This window comes from Acomys russatus, chromosome 26 (genome assembly GCF_903995435.1).
Source record: "Acomys russatus chromosome 26, mAcoRus1.1, whole genome shotgun sequence".
NCBI classification, from domain to species: domain Eukaryota; kingdom Metazoa; phylum Chordata; class Mammalia; order Rodentia; family Muridae; genus Acomys; species Acomys russatus.
Window position 1 is genome coordinate 47536007 of NC_067162.1, and position 22194 is coordinate 47558200.

The 22194-nt window shown below is 53.6% G+C and overlaps 1 protein-coding gene across 1 annotated transcript; it reads left to right on the forward strand.

The window, feature by feature from the left end:
- The first annotated feature begins 2434 nt into the window (after positions 1-2434).
- On the forward strand, positions 2435-18698 carry Cpne7 (copine 7). Its single transcript, XM_051168632.1, has 15 exons — positions 2435-2696; positions 4545-4727; positions 9973-10047; positions 10253-10327; positions 11111-11194; positions 11877-11966; positions 12268-12366; positions 13012-13098; positions 13390-13449; positions 14116-14249; positions 15186-15240; positions 15703-15754; positions 15822-15955; positions 17555-17791; positions 18429-18698. Exons 1-15 carry the CDS (start codon positions 2529-2531, stop codon positions 18564-18566), a joined length of 1671 nt encoding a protein of 556 aa, XP_051024589.1. The 5' UTR covers positions 2435-2528; the 3' UTR covers positions 18567-18698.
- The last annotated feature ends 3496 nt before the right edge of the window (positions 18699-22194 follow it).

Genomic DNA, 22194 nt, shown 5'->3' on the forward strand with positions numbered 1-22194 from the left:
TCGGCTTCTCTCTTCTCTCTCTCTCTGGTGGGGGGGGGGGAGGCTTTTTGAGACAGGGTTCCTCTGTGTATCCCTGGCTATCCTAGACTTGCTTTGTAGACCAGGCTGGCCTCAAACTCACAGTGATCCACCTGCCTCTGCCTCCCAAGTGCTCCTGCGCCACCACCGCCCAGCCTGGCTTCTCTTTTTTAAAAAATGAACTAAAACGAACTTTTTATTTGTAAATTCATCCCTCTTTCTGTGTGTGTGTGTGTGTGTGTGTGTGTGTGTGTGTGTGTGTGTGGTGTGTGTGTGTGTGTGTGTGTGTGTGTGTGTGTGTGGTGTGTGTGTGTTTGTGTGTGTTGAATGTGTGTGTTATGTGTGTGTGTTGTATGCGTGTGTGCTGTATGTGTGTGGGGTGTGTGTGTGTGTGTGTGTGTGTGTGTGTGTGTGTGTGTGTGCCTGTACACATGGAACTCAGTCCTCTCCTTCTACCATGTGGGTTCTAGGACAATGTCAGGCTTGGCAGAAAGTACCTTGGCATGCACTGAGCCATCTCATCAGCCCAGGCTAAGCTCTTTGTTGTCTCTTCCTTTAAAATGGAGCAGGTGGACGTCAGTGCCTAGTCCAGCAGCATGCCTAGCCACCGTGTGTCTGAGGGACTATAGAGCAGCGTCCTGAACAAAGGGATGGACACTCAGCGATGGCAAGGCAAGAAGTCTGGCTGGGGAACTGGGAACTGCCCAAGGGCAGCGACCTTGAAATCCTGTTGGGGAGACCAGGGGCCCTGCTGGTACTCCTGGTCCTTTGAAGCAGCTGAGTATCTGCTTTGAGCCTGGTCCTTTGCTTGGATCTCTCCCCCTCCCTCCCTCCCTCCCTCCTTCGACACGATTTCTCTGTGTAATAGCCTTGGCTGTCCTGGACTCGCTTTGTAGACCAGGCTGGCCTCGAACTCAAATCCATCCGCCTGCCTGGACCTCCCGAGTGCTGGGATCAAAGGTATGGGCCACCACGCCGGGCCTGGATATCTCATTCTTTTTGCTATGTTAAGTGCTGAGAGGTCAAGGAGTTGACCGAGACCCAGAATAGAGGAATCCCAGGGGACCAGGCCTTGGGAGGACCAAAGGGCCCTGTGAACAGAAAGCCACACCCACAATCCCACAAGCAGTTGGTGGGCTAAAGTTGGGGGTCTCTCAACCCTGGAACATCTGTAAGGCTGAGAGGCCCAGAGCTACACAGGCTGCACTCCACAGAGGGAAGAGCCCTGACTGGGGCCAGCTCTGGAGAAGCACAAGACAGCTGGGGAAGAAGGAAGGTAATAGGTGAGTCTCAGGAAACGGAGCTTGGATGCTGGAGCCCCATGTTCAGCCCACAAGAAGACATGCGGCTTATGGGATAGACATAACAAGCCCGCGGAGGAGGCATTGTCTCCAGCATGCCCTCCCGCCGGTACCTCCCACACTCCACACCCACCTCCCACCACCCTGTATATCCTGTCTTGAGGTTGACACCCTTTTGACACCCCCCCCCCGAATCTTCTGGAGTCTTATTTGTTGACGCTGAACACACCTCCGCCCCACCTCCGCGTGCACACACACTCACACCCAGCCCTGCGCTCCGGATCTCTCGAATCTCTCGTCCTCTCCACCTCAGTCCCCGTCCGAAGTCTCAAGGTCTCCCTTGCCCTCCTACTGCCATGGCTTTTGGCCAGGTCTCTGCCCTATATTTAGGCAGAAATTGGCAAAGAAAATGGGCTGGGAGGTGATTTCTGTCTTAGCCAACACCTCCTCTTCCGAGTGCCTTTCTCTGGGGAGGAGAGGAAGGGTACAAAGAGGGAGGGGTAGTGAAGGTTCCCTTCCGCCTGGGGGATGGTTGTGAACGTGCCAGGTAAGGGCACTCCTAGACCCCCTCTGGCCCCCAGCCGTACACCTGAGACTGGTGAGGTGCTCTCATTACCTGGCCCTGGCCTACAAAGTCGGAGAACAGGGACACCCTTTCTGTTCCCAGCTCGCACCGGGCAAACAGTGAGCTCCCACTAAGTTGCTCGTTGATTCAGGTGATAATCCCAAAAGGGGCGCAGGGCTTTGGTGCGACCCTGGGGTGGGTTGTGCCTCTCTGGGGGCGGTGGAGGGGGAGGGGTTGTCTGGACGACTGAAACCTGGCGCCTAGGTTCGAGCAGTGCGGAGCCTCCAGCACTGAATGAATCCTACAGGGATAGCACAACCCAAGAGCTTCCGCGCAACCCAGACCCTAGCTCTCAGCTCCAGTGAGGGGGATCGAAACCCAGCTTCAGGTGCCCGGGTTCAGCTGCAGGGCTATCTGCTCCCGGCTTGGTCCCTGTGCTTTTCTCCTGTGGCCCCACCCCGGCCCCGCCCCTTCGCGGTCCCCAGCATCCCTTCCCCGCTACATCGCCGCCCTACAGCCCCCACGCTGTGGCGGCCGCCCGAGACACGTGTGCCCGCGCCCGGCGGGCGTGCGGGGGAGCGCGGCCACGCCTGGTCCGGCCACCATTTCTCGGCGCCCACCCTTTCGAGCGCGGAGCCTGAAGCATGAGCGGGGACTCGGAGCGTGCGGTGGCCCCGGGGGTGGTGCCTGCACCCTGCGCCTCGAAGGTGGAGCTGCGCCTGAGCTGCCGGCACCTGCTGGACCGGGACCCATTGACCAAGTCCGACCCCAGCGTGGTGCTACTGCAGCAGGCACAGGGCCAGTGGCTACAGGTAGGGCAGCTAACGTCCTGGAGCTGGGCACCTGAAGACCTACCTAAGTGTGAGTTGAGATTTGGGGTGCTGGAGCTACTAGGGCAAAAGAGGAGGTGTCCACCTGCTGCGAGGAAGGGCAGGGCCACAAGGGAGCCGCGGCAGAAAGGAACCTTGGTGGAAAGTGTTCCCAAGTGCAGCTGAGGGTCTCAGCTTGAGGTTGTAGAGCAAGAGGGAAGCTCCCAGGCTAGACCGAAGAGGGAGTGAGGCTCCGGAGTGGAAACACTGCCTGAGGCAGGTATAGGGGCTGTCTTAGGTCACAGGGTTCCCCCTCTATTGGCTGCAGTAGCCATGAGCTTTTCACCCATGAAGCAGGGTGACCAGTGGCGTTAGGGCTGCCAGCTAGACCTTCCTGGTTGGGTAGAATGGAGATGGGCAGGGCTGGACAGCGACTCCATAGCTCAGATCAAGACGTCCTGATTAGAGGACTCGGCAGCCTAATAATACCTGTCTCCTCACTGGTTAGGGGAAATCGCAAATTACATGCATGTGACTCCAGCTGAGGACTGCAAGCCCCTCCCCACTCCTTAAAGCCCCCTGCGAAGCCAGATCTACGCGCCTGCCTCCAGCACGGGGCTTTTCCCAATGGACACCCATAAACCCAGGCTCGCCAGGGCCGTCAGGAAAATGGGCTTCTCTGTAGTCACCAGCTCCCTCTAGCCCCCAGATCTTGGTTCTGAGCCAGTGTCAGGACACTGCCCGCCGGCACTCTGGGCTGCACAAACACCTTTTCAGTTACCATCTCCCATGGGACACCGGCTTTATCTCAGGAGTGAGAAACAGGGGCACACCTTAGTTGGGAGGTGTAACAAAGACTTGGACCCGAGTTCCTACTCAAGCAGGAGTCACCCCACCCCACGGCTTGGCTGTGGCAGTCACGTGCAGGAAACAGGGAGACTAGACAGCCTGTGACTATAGTGGGGGTAGCCAGGGCGCCTAGGATGTGCAGATCCAGGGAGTGAAGGGGAGGACAGATCATGGGGACCCACAGTTGATGCATGGCACCTCACTAAACACTAATTCTGTGTAGTCCATCTGTCAACTCTGGGTATTTAAAAGTCTCTAGGGCTGAGAAATCTCATGGTTCAGTGCCCTAGAAGATAAAGGGCCTTCCCCAAACTATAGGTTCAAGGCCCTAGAAAAAAGTGGGGGGCTGTGCCACTCCAGGCTATTTCAGGATCATCTGTGACCCAGGCGCTCCCATAGCATTATGCTGCTTGGTCTGATTCCTGCCTGGTGCACATATTCCTGGGAAGGGCCCAGACTCTTGGTGAAGGCACTTAACAGTCTTCTAGCTACATTTTGCCATTGGTATATGTAGTGCAGGAGGGTGCTGAACTCAGTGGAGGAGACTGGCGAGCCCACGTCGCTCCAGCAAGCAGAGCCCTTTGCTGAGTGCTAGGGGCGGGCGGGGGTGGGGGAAGGTCTCCACATCAGACTTGCCCCGCCCAGGGCTGGAATCTGCTTCTCTCCCTGGCATCTTCGTACTTGAGCAGGGCCCTGCTGGCCTCTGAGCCTCGTCTGCAATGCTGGCATAGGTAGGCAGTAGCGGCCACAAGACAAGAGGATGCAGGGGAACTTCAGCCTGTGACTGGCTGGGGGAAAGATGTGCTTTTCACAGAAGTGCCATTGGCCTATGGAGTGACCCTTCCAGGCCTCCAGCCTGGTACACACGGTGGGAGCCGGGCCACGTGGATGAAAGCAGGCGTGGAGTGGCACAGATGAGTGGGAGAGGGGATGGCAGGAAGGCAGGTAGCTCTGTGGAGAGGTCCCCCTGTGGGGTTGGCTCACAGAGGGGGCTTGTTGCAGATGGACAGAACCGAGGTGGTGAAGAGCAGCCTGCATCCTGCGTTCTCCAAGGTCTTCACTATCGACTATTACTTCGAGGAAGTGCAGAAGCTACGATTTGAGGTGTATGACACCCACGGGCCTAGTGGGCTGAGCTGCCAGGATGATGACTTCCTAGGGGGCATGGAGTGTACCTTGGGTCAAGTGAGTACCCATCACCTTGGAAGGGGGTGGGGAGGAGTAGCTTTGAGGGCAGCGATGCCCTGGCCTCAGGGATTCTGTGGGGGATGAGCTTCTGGCTCCGCCCACCTCCACTTCTCTTTGAGACTGCCAGAGTCTGCACCTGAAGTTGAGATCCACCTGCCTCAACCTCCTGAGTCCCGCTGTTACAGGAGTGTACCAGCATGCTCGCCTTTGTTTCTTAGTTGTTGTGTTGTCTGTTTGTTTTAGACAATCTCATTAGTAGCCCTGGCTGTCCTGAGGTTCATAGAGATCCACCTGTCTCTGCCTCCCAGGTGCTGGCATTAGATGTGAGCTACCAACCCTGACCCTTTTCAGTTTTATTGTTTAACAATTCACTTATTTATACGTTTGAACGTTTTTGGTTTTTTTTGTTTGTTTGGTTGGGTTTTTTGTTTGTTTGTTCTTGTTTTGGCTTTGGCTTTTCAAGCTAGGGTTTCTCGGGCTAGGCATGGTGGCGCATGCCTTTAATCCCAGCATTTGGGAGGCAGAGGCTGGCGGATCGCTGTGAGTTCGAGGCCAGCCTAGTCTACAAAGTGAGTCCAAGATAGCCAAGGCTACACAGAGAAACCCTGTCTCAAAAAAAAAAAAAAAAAAAAGAGGACAGGGTTTCTCTGTGTAGCCTTGGCTGTCCTGGAACTCTCTTTGTAGACCAGGCTGGCCTTGAACTCACAGAGATCCCCCTGCCTCTGCCTCCCAAGTGTTGGTATTGCAGCGTGCACCACCACGCCCAGCGTATATGAACTTTTTGCATGCAACTAATATGTCTGTGTGCCACATTTATTCTGTGTCCTTGGACCTCAGAAGATGGTGTCAGAACCTCCAGATGGCTGTTAGCCTCAGTGTGGGTGCTGGGAGCCAAACTTGGGTCATCTTGCAAGCAGCAAGTGTTCTCAGCTGCTGGGCCATCTCTGCAGCCCTCAGATGTTTTATTTGTTGTTGTTGGTTTTTTTTTTTAAGGAAAGAGAAGAGCTGGAGAGCTGGCTCAGAGGTTAAGTGCACTGCCTGCTCTTCCAAAGGTCCTGAGTTCAATTCCCAGAAACAACAAGGTGGCTCCCAACCATCTATAATGAAATTGGTGCAGGCCTTATATGCAGGCAGAACACTGTATGCATAATAAATAAAAATAAACAAATAAATTTTTAAAAAGGAAGGAGAGAGGTATAAAAACAGGATGCCATATAGCTCAGGCTGCCTTGATCTCCCTCTGTAGCCAAGGATGACACTGATTTTCCAATCCTCTTGGTTCCATTTTCCAATCGCTGAAATTATAGGCATACAAAACCATACCAGTTTTAGTTAGTTAGTTTGTTTTCCCGAAACAAAGTTTCTCTGTGTAGCCCTGGCTGACTCACTCTGTAGACCAGGCTGGCCTCTAACTCACAGATTTGCCTGCTCAGAGGGGGGATTAAAGGCGTGCACCACCGCTTCCCAGCTCAGTTGGAGTGTTTCTGGACTGGGTTATATGCTCCTATGTTCCCAGTAGGCCCGTTCTAGCATGTCTCCCTCCAGCTGCTGTCCAGTCCCATCGCCAGGTCTTTGTGCCCATTCTAGAGACCGGTTCTCACATGAGTGAGTAAACACACAATTTTTCCTTAAGAGTAGCTCGGTAGGAATGTGCCCCACTTAATACAATGTTGTGTACAAGCCCGGGTTTGATGTCCGCAATACCACACAAAAGGAAGCAGAAGCAGGAGGATCAGAAAGGTAAGGTCACAGCTGGGCAGTGGTGGCGCGCACCTTTAATCCCAGCACTCCGGAGGCAGAGGCAGGCAGATCGTTGTGAGTTCAAAGCCAGCCTGGTCTACAAAATAATTAAGATCATCCTCAGCTATCTGGTGAGTTTGAAACCAACCTGGATTACATGACATTTTCATTTAAAAAAGGGGGGGGGGCGCTAGAGAGATGGCTCAGTGGTTAAGAGCACAGCCTACTCTTCTCAAGGTCCTGACTTCAATTCCCAACAACCACATGGTGGCTCAACTATCTGTAATGTGATCTGATACCCTCTTCCAGCCTACAGGTGTATATGCAGGCAGAGCACTGTACACAGAATAATAAATAAATAAATCTTTTAAAGAAATACCTTTAAAAAAAGGGCCAGGCGTGGTGGTTCATGCCTTTAATCCTAGCACTCAGGAGGCAGAGGCAGGTGGCTCTCTGTGAATTTGAGGCCAGCCTGGTCTACAAAGAGTCCAGCACAGGCAGAGCTGTTACACAGAGAGGCCCTGTCTTGAAAAAGGAGAAAGAACCTGGGAAAACAGCTCACCTGTTAAGAGTTCTTGTTGCACAGACATGAGGACATGAGTTCAAATCCCCAGCTCCCACAAGCTCTGAGAGGTAGAGACAGGAAAATTACTGGAGCTTGTTAACCAACAATCTAGCTCCAGGATCAGTGAGGGACGCTGAGAAAGGTGGAAAGTGACAGGACTCCTGATGTCCTACTCTGGCCTTCATGCACCCACATTTACATGCATACACACACCCACATCTACATGCACACACACACCCACATCTACATGCACACACACACCCACATCTACATGCACACACCCATCTACATGCACACACCCATCTACATGCACACACACATACATACATGCACACACCCACATCTACATGCACACACACATACATACATGCACACACCCATCTACATGCACACACACATCTACATGCACACACCCATCTACATGCACACACACATCTACATGCACACACCCATCTACATGCACACACACATACATACATGCACACACCCACATCTACATGCACACACACATACATACATGCACACACACATCTACATGCACACACACACACCCATCTACATGCACACCCACATACATACATACACACCCACATCTACATGCACACACACACACCCATCTACATGCACACCCACATACATACATGCACACCCACATCTACATGCACACACATACACCCACATCTACATGCATGCACACATATCCACTCCCTCCCCCAAACCAGGCATGGTAGTACATGCTATGATTACAACATTTGGGAGTTGAAGAAGGCAGGAGGGTCAGGAGTCCGAGGTCATCATCAGACAGACACATATCAAATGTGATATGTTTGAGCTGCTTGAGATCCTGTCTCAACAAAACAAGAAGAGGAAGAAGAGAGGAAGAAGAGAGAAGAAGAAGAAGAAGAAGAAGAAGAAGAAGAAGAAGAAGAAGAAGAAGAAGAAGAGGAAGAGAAGAGAAGAAGAAAGAAGAAGAAGAAGAGAAGAAGAAGAAGTAAGAAGAGAAGAAGAAGAAGAAGAAGAAGAAGAAGAAGAAGAAGAAGAAGAAGAAGAAGAAGAAGAAGAAGAAACCCAAGCAAGCAAAAAAGAAAAAGAAATCCACAGTCAGAAATCCACAGTCAGAAATCCACAGTCAGCTCACTACAATCCCAGCCCTCAGCAGGCTGAGGGGACAAGGGCTGTCACTCACTCCACAGAAGCCTGAGCAGCAGAGTAAGATCCTGCCTTAACCACCCCCCAGTTCTCCTCCCTTATCCCCCCCCCCCCCACACACTGTTCTGCAACTTGTTTTGTTTTGTTTTTTCTCTTCTTGATTCTTTCCATATCTTCCCGAGCTGACAGTGCACAGCTCAGTGGCAGGGTTTGCCTCTAACACCTGTGGTTCTAACCCACACAAGGCAGGGGGAAGTCTCCGTGTTTCTCCCTGCAGGGCGTGGGAGGGGAGTTAGTGCATGGGGCTATCTGGCCTAAGGGACGCCTCTGGCAACCAGGAGCCACTGCTCTTGCCTTTTCTCCTCTGTGGCCCATGTGACCAGCACGTTGCTGCTACTAGTGGCTGTGCTTCTGCACTGAGCTGCGTGCTGCACCCTTCTTGTGATGTCCTTTATATTAAGGGCTCTGAGACAGACAGTTTCATGTGACTGTCTCCTGACTAGATGTCATTTCTGTCACCCTGCAGGCTGCCCTTTCCTGCCAGTCCCTTGGCTGTTTCTGTTCTTAAGTTTCCTCTGTGTGGACCACATGGCACGTTCTCAGTGTCTGATTCTCCGTTCCAGCATTCTGTGTGTGACTCATGCCCACCGCTGCCTGGTCAGGGCTCTTTCTCTTTAGATCTTTTTGCCATCCCTACTTTTGCATAACAAAGGCAGGGATGAAGTGGGGCACAGTCCCTTCCAGGTTCCCACGGAAGATGGAAGATGGCACAGGCACAGAAGTACGCAGATACAGGCACGGACACCTTCACATACATGCACACATGCACCACAGTCCAGGCAGGACTGAGCTACATGAACATATATAGACATTCAAGGCCACATGCTGATACATGTATGGCCACATACAGGTTCTGTGCTTGAAACACATCTTTGTGCACTGTCTGCACTGCAGTCAGGTTGGCTGACTCATCAGATGCCACAATCTCTTTTTTTTGTTTGTTTGTTTGTATTTTGTGTTCAAGACAGGATTTCTCTGTGTAATAGAGCCCTGGCTTTCCTGCACTCACTTTGTAGACCAGGCTGGCCTTAAACTCACAGAGATCCACCTGCCTCTGCCTTCTGAGTGCTGGGATTAAAGGTGTGACTGCCTAGCTGATGCCACCATCTTTAGCTCTTTTTACCACCAGCCAGTAATAAACGTGAGTCAGAGGGTTCTCTTAGGTGTCAAGGTGACAGCTACCCTGTAAACAGAACCATCCTGGGCCTTCCCACACAGAGAGCCACTGATTTTTCCAGGGAGATGTGAAGGCCTGTTTCAGACTAAGACATGCTACCCAAGAGGGTTAACTCCATCTTGCCCCTTAGACTCTGTTCCGTACTGGGCAGGTGATAAGCCACGTGCAGCCCAGGCCTATGTGATGTCACCTCCTTCCTTAAGTTAGGGGTGCATTGCTCTATGGATGAGCTATCTACCCAGTGGGACAGGCAAGGAGTTGAGTTCTCCAGGATCTGAGCATTGGGGCCCACATCTGCATGGCTCTTTTAAAGCAGGCACCTGTGCAGAAAAGCCAAGTGTCCTCCTTCTGCCATCCCAGTGCCATTCTGACTCATTTCGGACAGTAGGGGTCCAGAGCAGGGCTCAGAGCTATTCAACCAGCCACCCGACCCCAAGACCAACAAGTAGAATCAGGCCAGCTGACTAGTGAGATCCTGGCTAAGGGTTGATGTCCTAATGCGTCTGTGTTCTCTTTCTCCTTTCTCTCTGCCTGACTTTCTTGGTTTCCAGATTGTGGCACAGAAGAAAATGACACGCCCACTGCTGTTGAGGTTCGGCCGGAATGCTGGCAAATCCACCATCACGGTGAGGCCTAGGGCTGAGGTTTTCCCTTTCCCCTCGTGGCTGCGGGGAGGGCTGTCTCGGGAGGAGGTGAGTGAGGGTGGCACCAGTTGGTGTGCTGCTGTGTAGCTGCTGGGAGAAACCGCAGCCGCCTCAGGGTCAGTGGCAGCTGAGGCAACCGGGTGAGACTGGTGGCCTGGAGCCCATGAGTCCCGTGTGACACACTCAGGTGATAGCAGAGGACATCTCTGGGAACAACGGCTACGTGGAACTCTCCTTCCAGGCCAGGAAATTAGATGACAAGGTGAGGCTAAGACCCACTGCATGTTGGACTCCGAGCCGCCTGTGAGCTGGCTCACTGGGGAAAACCTACTTCCCGTCCAGCACTGGCCTCCAAACTTCAGAAAGCAAGTGACAGAATGGCTGTGTGTGGAGTCCGTGGCATGCTGCTGTCACAGTCTTGGCTTAGACACTATGTTCATCGTTACTGTTGCATTTTACAGCCATCACTGTCATCGCCGTCACACTCCCAGCTATGTACACTTACATTCTCGCTGTGTGGGTAGAAAGCTTTTGTTTTGCACCGCAGCATGGCATGCGATCATCAAAGGACCGCTGGCAGAGTACACGTTAAGTGACAGGGAGATGGCCCCGGAGAGGACAGGAAAGTCACGGTCTTAAAATGGGACCGAGCCTGGTGCACTGGTTCTTCTCCTGGGGTGGGAACGGACCCTGCATAAGTATCTGTCTCCCTTGAGATATTTAAGCCTGGACAAGCAAGGGTGGGTGGGGTGTGACCAACTGTTTAGACATCAGGCAGCAGGAGTGAGGAATAGCAAGGGCGGGAGGCAGTAAAAACACACCTCCGGAGAGGCCAAGGGCGAGGCACATCAGAAGACAGTGTAGGATTCAAATGGTGAGTCCTTATCACTGAGGCCTCTCAGGGAATGTTTGCGACTTATTTTATGGCTGGGGAAATTGAGGCTGTGGGGAGGGGGTGAAACACTAAACTGTAAGGGATGGATGGAGCCAGCCCCAAGCCCAAAGTTGGCTAGCCCCTTGGCCAGCACACCCTCTGCTGCCCCAGGACCTCTTCAGCAAGTCGGACCCCTTCCTGGAGCTGTATCGGGTCAATGACGACAGCAGTGAGCAGCTGGTGTACAGGACAGAGGTGAGGGTACCGGGGCCTGATGACAGATGGCTTCTGGGGTCAAATGAAGTGGCCAGACATGCACCCAGCATCCTCCCAGACCGGGGGGGGGGGGGGGGCGCGGGGGAGGGGAGAATGGGGGGACGGGAGGTGGGGGGAATACCCTGGTCCTCTGGCTGTGCGGCCTTTACTCCCAAGACCTCCTCTACTCTCTTTCGATGGATGGAATGGCTGGGTGGACTTGGCTCTCTGTTCGCCCAAATTTAGCGTGGCAGCTTTGTTGTCACCGGTCCTATTTTTAGGGATACCTGCTTCCTCCTGCAGGGAAACAAGATTTTAGTTACAGCGGGGAGAGAGTTTTCTTTTTGAGACAAATTAATTTGAGTGAAAAGAATCTATTTAAGGTGCCCAGGTGGCTGGAGCGAGGCAGGCGATATTTGGGTCGGGGGTCGGGGGGTGGGAGGGTCGGGGGGGGGGGGGGGGGGGCGGTGGGGGGTATAGGGGACTAGGGGAAGGAGAGTGAGAACGTCTGTAGCAGGCCTGGTCTCCTGATACTCTAGTCTCCATGGGGCAGGATACAGGCTGCCACCCACGTGCCCCTTCACTGCTGTTTAGCTCAGGACCTATGACTTAAGGACTCCAGAGCTCCCTGGGTCCCAGCTCCTTTGGGGTTCCCACCCGAGCCGGTCTTTTTGGCTCACAGGTAGTGAAGAATAACCTTAACCCAGTGTGGGAACCCTTCAAGGTGTCCCTGAATTCACTCTGCAGCTGCGAAGAGACGCGGTCTCTGAAGGTAGGGCGGGATGAAGCAACGGGCAGGACTGGAAACGGGGTCAGGGTTAGGGTGGGTGGAGGACTAGGGACTTGGCCGTGGGGGGCGGGACCAGGGCCCGTGGGGGCGGGGCCATGGCCCGTGGGGGCGGGGTTAGGGCCCGTGGGGGCGGGGCCATGGCCCGTAGGCAGGTGTCCAGTTCCTCCAGACCCACTGAGGCTTTGCAGAGTTAGGATTTGTGGATGAGGGGAGACCCAGGAGGGAAGTGATGATAAATGACAAGGCCGGAGGAGCAGCCCACTGAGAGGCCTGGGCTCTCCAGTGCCTGGTCTGGGACTATGACTCCCGAGGGAAACATGACTTCATTGGCGAGTTCACCACCACCTTCGCAGAGATGCAGAAGGCCTTTGAGGAGGGACAGGTAAGTTGCTGGCCCATCTCGGGCCACAGCTTTTGACTTGTTCTACTGGGTCTCTGGGAGGCTAGCCATTCTACCCCACCCCAGAGAAGGCATGATGGTGACAAAGTGCAGTGACACCTGCCACGTGGCCAGAACAGGGGCCTGCAAGCAAGTGACCGTGTAAGCAACCATGTGCATCTCTGTGTCAAGATGGGAGGGGCACCATTCCTGGGACCTGCCTGACCCTCTGTAGCTGGGTGGGTGTGGTGGGAGAATTGCCCTGGGTTCCTTCTTGGGCCCTGGTGTCCTCCAGGAAGGACTACAGGTTCAGACTATGGCCGACCTACTGTGGTGCCCAAGGCTGCAGTGTGTGCACGAGCCGAGCTGGGCCCCTACCTTGCCTCATGTTCTCATCTACATGACTCTGTTCTATTCCACTGTGTCCTTGACTGCTCCCTTGTGAAATGGGCATGTCCCCCAGAGAGGCCATCCTGACCTCCATGGCCAGCATGGGCTTGTGCGCATGGCTGGAGACAGTCTTGTGGAGGGTGAGGTCACCAGCAAGATGGGGACTTCCAGGGGCTCCTGGCCCCACTGCGGGAGGGACCTGAGCACTGCTGCTCTGGGTGGGGTTTCTGCCTGTCCCTGTCCCTGTCCCTGTCCCAGGCCCAGTGGGACTGTGTGAATGCCAAGTACAGACAGAAGAAACGCAACTATAAGAATTCTGGAGTGGTGATCCTGGCAGACCTGAAGGTGAGCCTCGGGCCTGCTCGGAGCCCTTAGGGAGATGGGTTGCTGGGATTAGCTTCTCTGTTGTCGGATGGTTTTCAAGGGCAGAGTTCTGGGGTCTGGTGGGCTTCACTGTCGGGTCTTGAAATACCCGGGAAGACTGAGGGAGGAGGCATGGGGAAGATGTCCCCACAGACTGCAGTGCCTAGGGGAGAGATGCCCAGTAGGCTCCCGTTAACACGGGCCTGCTTTTCTGGGCGGAGTGGGGCGGGGTCAGGAGTCATGAGTGGCTTTGCCAATGGCATTGCCTGGAAGCTCCACAGGGTTCACTCCTTCCTGGATTACATCATGGGTGGCTGTCAGATCCACTGCACGGTAAGCCCTTGGTCCTGCCACGCATGCTGCCCGCAGCCAACTGGTCGGGGACTGCCGTCAAACCCCTGAGCGCCAGCTGATAAGGAAAGGATGCAGAAGTTCAGGACCAGCCCGGGGCCACCCTCCCATGGCAGCTTCCAGGCCTTACCTTCTATAAAATTATAGGGACAGGAGGGGGGGAAATTAAAGAGAAAAGACAGGAGTGAGTGCTTAGCTAGCAAAGGCTGTAGAGCCCAGTTGGCTTAGCCTTAGGCAGACCACAGACAGTAGTAGGCTGGACAGATGGTCCATCACAGACTCTGCTGCCTGTGTTCATGCACAGCTATGCTGGGCGGCTGAAAGAGCCACGCCCAAGGTGGCCTTGAGGGTGGTGAGGTGGAAGGCATAGAGGGGACCACAGTAGTTAAGAAAAGTGAGCATTTCCATACCTTGTGTCTCTAAAGGGAGCTTGGCTCAAAGATTCTCCTAGAGGACAGGGCCCAGTCGGCCTGGGATTCCAGGGGACAGTGAACAGTCAAGCTTGCTTAGAACTAGGGAAGCTGTGATGCTAAGTCCTTGGCATCAAGCTGGGCTTGGGTACCTTTTGCCTATCTGTTGTGGTGGGGGTTGGGTGGGGAGTGGGAGGGCACGGGTGTACAATGACGTTCATCGACCTGGACGTTGCAGGTAGCCATCGACTTCACGGCCTCCAATGGTGACCCAAGGAACAGCTGCTCCCTCCACCACATCAACCCTTACCAGCCCAACGAGTACCTGAGGGCACTGGTGGCAGTGGGCGAGGTCTGCCAGGATTATGACAGGTGTGGCCCCAGCCATCTCTCTGGGCCAAGTGGGGCTTGGGGGCTCTTCTGAAGTGAGACTATGATTGACACACAATGTGCCAGAGAGGTCATCTCAAGCAAGAGTGGGGAGGATCTCCACAGCAGTCCGCCAGAGGCAGACAGTTTACCCAGTAGACACATGCAGCTCAACTGACCCCGGCAGTGGGTACAGAACCTTCAGGGGATGGGTGATGTGTCGTCTCTAACATGGCCACACACATCTTCACCATGACACAAACCTGGCATCAATTGGAAACCGGTGGTTTGTTTTTGTTTTTTTTCCTGAGACAAGATTTCTCTGGGTAGCCTTGGCAGGTCTAGACTTACTTTGTAGACCAGGCTGGCCTCGAATTCACAGAGATCAACCTGCCTCTGCCTCCCGAGTGCTGGGATTAGAGGCCTGCGCCGCCATGCCCAGCCCTGGAAACCATTTTATCGAGCAGAAGACAGTCATAGAGGTTGGGGTGACTGGCTAGGCAGGGGCTGAGAGCAAACCCAGGTAGTCTGGCCTCTGAGCTCCTTACTATGGCCCAGAGCCCCCACCCAGAGCCACCCCCTGCCTATGGAGCCCTCCCTCTCTGTGGGAGAGCAGAGGATATGGTGGGAGGAGGGGCAAAGTAGGTACTCTTCAGTAGATACAACCTTGTGTCAGGAAGCCACCTAAGCAGGGTCTTCAGGCCTCGAGGAAAGACGAGGGAGCAGCTCCCGGTCTTCTACTGTCAGCTCTACCTTTTCCCGCCTGTGCTCATGGGTGACCTCCCATCGCAGTTCCTCGGTTTCCCCTACGTAGCACACCTATGATCCCTACTCCTGACCCAGCAAGGCCCAGGCCTCCTAGTCTCTCTTTAGTGCCTACCGTGACTCACTGTGGGGGCGGCCAGGTTCCTGAAGCCAGCAGTTTTGCCTCTTTTCCAGTGACAAGCGATTTTCTGCTTTGGGATTTGGAGCCCGGATCCCTCCCAAGTATGAGGTAGGAGGGTCCTGGGCTGGGCCCCTACCCCTATACCCACCTATCTCCCTAGACCTCCGCCCTCCCCAGGAAGGAATGTCTTGGGTACAGGAACCCTGGGTGCCTCCATTCCCTTTTGGGAGAAGGACGGAGGGAGGGGAGATCCTGGCCTATAGGCCGGAGAACAACTGTTGGCTTCTTGGGGGATGGAGCTATAGGCACGACACATGCTCTAATCGGAAGACCAGTGACAAATCAGTATAAAGAGATGGTGCTGTCTAAAGAGAGAGGGCTTATTGGTTAATGTACTTTAGAAGATGCAGTCGCTGTTGGGTCCAGGCGCTAAAGTAATTGCCCAACATTAGTCTGGATGCCTGTCTGCCTCCCCCATGGGCCCCAGAAGCTACCAACCAACTTCTCCCACTGTAAGTGGGAATTGAGTGGTTCCTGGGAAGGTCCTGGCTGACTCTTGTCCCCACTCAGGTGTCCCATGACTTTGCCATCAATTTCAACCCTGAGGACGATGAGTGTGAAGGTAGGAGCTGGAGGTGGGTTTGGCATACCACTGCGTTGGGCCAGGCTCACCCCTCTATCCCCTACAGGAATCCAGGGCGTGGTAGAGGCCTACCAGAACTGCCTGCCTAAGGTCCAGCTCTACGGCCCCACCAACGTGGCACCCATCATCTCCAAGGTGGCCCGCATGGCAGCAGCTGAGGAGCGCACAGGGGAGGCCTCTGTAGGTGACTGGGAACAGGGGCTGCATGCATCCAGCTGTGGCACCAGTTAACTGTGTGTGTGTGTGTGTGTGTGTGTGTGTGTGTGTGTGTGTAGTAGCAGTGAGAAGCTGGGGGCGTGGTTATCTGGAGGTGCAAAGGCAGCCAGGCAATATGGGGTGGCATGAGGGAAGAGCTCAGCTTGTCAGCTATGGCTCCCTCAAAGCTCCAGGCAGTCAGTTTTTATTTTGGGCAGAAGACTGAATTAATCATTCAAAGTCAGCCTTTGGCTATCCAGGACAGACACTGGTTTACCTCAGTTTCCCTGCCTTGTGTCCCCTCAGACCAGACCACAGGTGTCATATAGCTTTTTTTTAGGCATCCTCGAAGTGCCTTAAAACGTTTCCTTAGGATTGCATTCTGCTCTTTGTAGCCCTGTGTGTATGCTGCTGAGACACAGCTGGCCTGTCGCTTTCTCTTAATTTTTCATTTTGGAAAAAAAAAATCGAATTTACAAGTGACCAGACTAGTGCACACCTTCTGGCTCTCTACTTGGTCATAGTGTCTGCCAGTTTGCCACTCTCCTGTCCCTCCCTCCACCACTGCAGGCTAGCTTTGGGTGAGTTCTTTCAGAGCAGATTGTAACTTGACCCCCAGACACCAGCCTCTCACAGGCACCAAGCTCACTCTCTCAGGAGCATCACCCTCAGGAACTTCACTTTTATTTGGTATTGGGGCACTGAGCCCAGTTTTCACACAGTAGGCAGAAATGTAAACTTCATTGCTAGACTAGGAAAGTTTTATTTTGTTTTTAGTGGTTTTGCTTGTTTTTTAAACAGGTCCTCACTCTATATATATCCCAGGCTGGCCTGGAACTCACTATGTAGTCTAGGTTAGCCTTGTACTTGCAGCAGCTCTCCTGCCTCAGGCTCCTGAGCTGCCACCACACAGTTTCTTTTTTCTTTTTTTCTTTCCTTTCCTTTTCTTTTCTTTCTTTCTTTCTTTTCTTTTTTTTTTTTTTTTTTTTTTTTTTTTTTTTTTTTTTTTTTTTTGGAGGCAGGGTTTGTATAACAGCCCTGGTTGTCCTGGACTCACTTTGTAGACCAGGCTGGCCTTGAACTCACAGAAATCCTCCTGCCTCTGCTTCCCAAGTGCTGGGATTACAGGCATGTGCCACCATGCCCAGCTGAAGTTTTTGTTTATTTGTTTGTTTTTAGGATTTGTTTATTTATTATGTATACAGTGTTTTGCCTGCATGTGTGCCTGCACTCCAGAAGAAGGCACTAGATCTCATTATATATGGTTGTGAACCACCATGTGGCTGCTGGGAATTGAACTCAGGACCTCTGGAAGAGCAGGCGGTGCTCTTAACCTCTGAGCCATCTCTCCAGCTCAAGCAACAGTAATTTACCATTAGGATTGTCATGAGTATTGTGTTGTACTTCAGCAAAGACAGTTTTAGCAAAGCATGGCTGCTGCAGAGCTACACATGGAAGGGGCTCCTCCAGCAGGAGGACTGGAGCTGGCTATGGTGTGTGTGTGTGTGTGTGTGTGTGTGTGTGTGTGTGCGGCTTTGAGAGAACCCAGGGACCAGCACCCTGACTTCTTCCCTCTGTCTCTAGCAATACTACATACTGCTGATCCTCACCGACGGTGTGGTAACGGATATGTCAGACACTCGAGAGGCCATTGTGCGTGCCTCCCATCTGCCCATGTCCGTCATCATCGTTGGGGTGGGCAACGCTGACTTCACGGACATGCAAATCCTGGACGGAGACGATGGTGTCCTGCGTTCCCCGAGGGGTGAGCCTGCGCTCCGGGACATCGTCCAGTTTGTGCCCTTCCGTGAACTCAAGAACGTAAGTGGCTGGAGAGCGGGGATGGCATTGAGAGGTGGGCCCTCCATGCATACATGGCTTCCCTGCTAGGATGTGGCCCCACCCTGTTTGTGTCCAGCCAAAGAGCAGCCCCTGGGGACAGCTCCCTAGTTAGGCTGAGCAGTGGGCTTCTGACCCTAAAATCTATGACATAAAGAGAGCAGTCGGGGGTGAGGGATGGGAGGGGGTGGCGGGCTCTGTGGACCTAGCACTCTGCTCTCCATGCCCACTTCACAGTAAACACAACACACAGATTCTCTCTCACACACACACTGCATGTGTGCATAAGGGAACATACGGATGGATAGCTGGGCCTGGTGGCCCCATTTCACCTTCAGCGTGTGCCGTTTCCTACTTACTGTACTGGGAGAGATGAAAGGGCTGGGTGGGGACCCCAGCAAAGACATACTTGGGACAGTATGGACATCTCCATCGGCTCTTGTTAGGACAGTCTAGGGGTTTAGTGGTTGCATTTTCAGTCTGCGTCCTCAGAAGCTCAACTGACTGCTAAGTCACGTGTCCCTTAAGTAGATTTGAATCCTGTGTCTGTGACCCAGATAGGAAGGAGGCCGAGGATATAGAAGACCCTCAGATGTAACCACGTTGTCTCTAAACCCAGGCGTCCCCTGCGGCTCTGGCCAAGTGTGTGTTGGCTGAGGTGCCAAAGCAGGTGGTTGAGTACTACAGCCACAAGGAACTGCCTCCACGCAGCCTTGGCAACCAGACTGGAGAGGCTGGTCCCAGCTCAGCACCATGAGGAGGCCAGGCGAGGGGCTCTGAGCAGCATGTGTGCCTACAGCATCTCTCGAGCCCCCAGAGTTCCCTCCGAAGCATCACCCAGCCCAGGCCCCAGCCCTGCTCCTAGGATTTGCTGGCCTGGGTCAGTGGCCTGTTCCCCAACACGAAGACATCCAGGCCTTTTGGAATGGCAGAAATGAGAATGAGCAGCCACCCCTCCTCCCCTTTCCCCCTCCCCCCTCCCCCCATGCCTGGGCCTCCCTGCACCCAACAGGCATGGAGCAGGGTGTGCTGAGAACTGGGGGGCTCCTATGGCAGGGGTAGGGGTGGAACTGGAAACTTTGGCCATTTGATCCCATGGGAAGAAGCAGCAGCCCAATCCTTGAGGACGCTTATATCTAGACACTTTGTCCCCGTAGGTTTCTCTGTCCTGTCTGGTGCCAGTCCAACCTGTAACCATACCTGAGACCCTGAGGCCTGTGGGGGTCTGTGGGAGGTGGCTTTGGGTGTATAATAAAGTAACCCCAGATCCTCATAGCCTTGTGCCTTCTCCATCTGGTGTGACTGTCCCTAGAACTGGGCTCACCAGGTCACACACACACACACACACACACACACACACACACACACACACACACACACCCCAGTAAGGATTGTGGGTCTGGTCTCAGCTTCTGCCCTGAGTGACTATGGCTTGCACTCAGGACTCACCACACACCGCAAGCTGTCTGCCGAGGGCAGCTTCCACCTGTCTGAGTGGGGGTGGATTTCTAATTGAGATTTCCTCTCAATTATCTTGTCTGAGAAAAACAAATTGTCCCAACTCCGAATCAGACCCACCCATCTATCAATCTATCTATCCAGTCCGGGTCTATTTTTAGCTACTGATTCATCTGCTGTTAAGCCCAGATAATAGGCATCACCATGGCAACCTGGCTACGATTCCGGAAGGGCCGGTGGATGTTTGCTTTCTTTGGGGACAGAGAGGACAACCAGAGAAATGTACTATCCGTAGAACCCCAGCAGGGCGGGAAGTTCTACTGGGTCTGACCCAGTCCCCACAGTGCAAGAGCCGGACAGTTCCCAGAAGCCTTTGCCATGGTTCTTTACTGATGAAGCCAAGGTGTCTGGGATCCCAGCAGCAGCAGCAGCAGCAGCAGCAGCAGCAGCAGCAGCAGCAGGTGGCAGAGAGTCGGGGAGGGCTAATGCATATAGGAGAGTCAGTGTGGAAGGCTTGGGACAGCCACTGCGCTGCCCTGAGGGGTGAGGAAAGAGAACCATCGTCCTTCCAAGAGCTGGCTCAGATCTCAAAGCAAAGAGGAAGCGAATTTCATTCAGCACTTGAGAAACCTGGGCCAGACATGTGTCCCAGGCTCTTGCTTTCCAAAGGAATCAAGGCTCAGATCAGTGGAGGGGCTTCTCTGGGTCAGACCCTGATGGCAGCAGGGCCAGGACTTGCTCTGCAAAGTTCCTGTTTTCACACCTTTTGCTACATTAAAGTGTGTGAGCCATGTGATTTTGGAATCCAGAGGAGCTTGTGTGAAATGAAGCCCTGAAAAGGCAGATAGAATGTGTTCTCAGATATTTAGAATCTTCCAAGGGTAGGGCGTGGTAGCGCACGCCTGTAATCCCAGCACTCAGGAGGCAGAGGCAGGCAGATCTCTGTGAGTTCGAGGCCAGCCTGGTCTACAAAGCAAGTCTAGGACAGTCAAGGCTACACAGAGAAACCCTGTCTCAAAAAACCAAAAAAAGAAAAAGAAAAAAAAAAATCATCCTGCTTAAATCGGAGGCCTCACTCTTGATCATGGCAAGACTCCAGGGTGAAGAGTTTCCAAGTTGAACTATGGGCCCTTGAATGGCCAAGAGCCACAGAGCCCACCCCACTGGGACGTGCCCAGGAGGTTGACTCCAGAGTGCTGTGGGACCAGGTCTCCTCTACAGGCTTGGAGTCAGGCTAATAAGCTACAGCTTTTAAACACCTGTGGGCTTTCTTTCTTTCTTTTTTGTTTTTTGAGACGGGGTCTCTCTGTGTTAGCCTTGGCTGTCCTGGACTCGCTTTGTAGAACAGGCTGGCCTCAAACACACAGTGAATCCACACCTGCCTCTGCTTTCCAAGTGCTGGGATTAAAGGCATGCACCACCACGCCCTGCCACCTGTGGACTTTCAACAGTGGTTAGCCCAAGATGAGAGGGAGCGGGCCCCTCCATGTGAGGGTGTCTGATCCTTGCTCCTTGTCTGTTAGAGATGAGTATGGCTGCTTACTAGGGTTTTGAGTTTATCCCACTGAGAGCTGGGCTTACATTCTGTCTTATGACCTTGGGTGGTCATGGAGTCCAGTGTTACTTCCACAGCTAGGTCATAAAAATACCAAGTGTCAAGTGGTCCCAGAGAGCAGAAGCAGTCGATCTCTGTAAGTTCAAGGCCAGCCTGGTCTACATAGTGAGTTCAAGGTTAGCTAGGGCTACATAGTGAGGCCTTGTCTAAAAAATAAAACAAATGTTGGGCTGTGGTGGTGCACACCACTAATCCCAGTACTTGGGAGGCAGAGGCAGGAGGATCTCTGAGTTCAAGGCCAGCCTGGTCTACAGAGCTAGTCCTAGGACAGCCAGGATTACACAGAGAAACACTGTCCTGAAAAACAAAAACAAACCAACAGGCACAACACCCCCCACCCCACCCCCCCAACAGACACACACAAATACCAAGTACCGTCTTGCCCAGTTGAGATATTAGCCCTCAAGAGCAGCCCATGGCCTGTGTGATGAGAATAAGCCTGTGGGCCCAGTAGGCTCCAATCCTGCACTCAATATATCACAAAATGGGCAAATGGCCTCAGAGACCCCCCTGTGGCTTCCCCCTCCCAGCCAGCTAAAGCTCAGCCCTGACAGATGCCACTGTTGACAGAGGAAAGACCGCAGACAGAGCCACACAGCTGCGCAGGCAAGACTCCTGCCTTACAGAAAGTTGATTGAGAGGATCCATGTTCCTTATACCCAGAGCACTGTGCTTCAGCTTGACCTCCCAGGCACTCTGACACAACAGCTAAAGCCTTCTGTAGGAGGCTGGGTGGGTGGCATTCAGTCTGGTCTCTCAGTCTAAGGGACAGCTAGCCAAAGTTCTGTCCTTGGAGTTCTAAATGTGCTCCCACCTCACTGTCTGTCCCCCTCCTGTGGTAGAGCATGGGGCCTGGGAGGCCAAGCTCTGCCTGGCTGGCCTGTTCCTTCCCCGAGCTAGGAGGGATGGAGGGGGTGGGAAAGATTAGCCCGTCAAGGCTGTTCTTTCTCCTGCTGCTGCTGAGAGGAAGTGCGGGCAGGAACCTGTGACTAAGTGCCTGTAATTGGTGTGGGGGCTGCAGAGCTGTCAGACAAGCCCCACGCAGTCCGGCCAGTCGCGCTAGAGCTGTGAGTGAAGCTGTTTTCCTCCACCACCTGCCCCTCGCCTGTCCTCCTGCTGGGTGGATACCCTTCACTGTGGGCAGTCGGCTGGCCCTGGGGGGTGGGGGGGGGATGTCCTCCCTGCTCCCTCTCCTCTCTTTTCTCCCCTCCCCCTCTCACCAGATCTTGCACCTGTACACAATGAAGTATTCCTCTCGTCTCAGTACTCTGTAAGCTTTTGTTTGAATTCCCACAGCAGCCCCACAGGATGG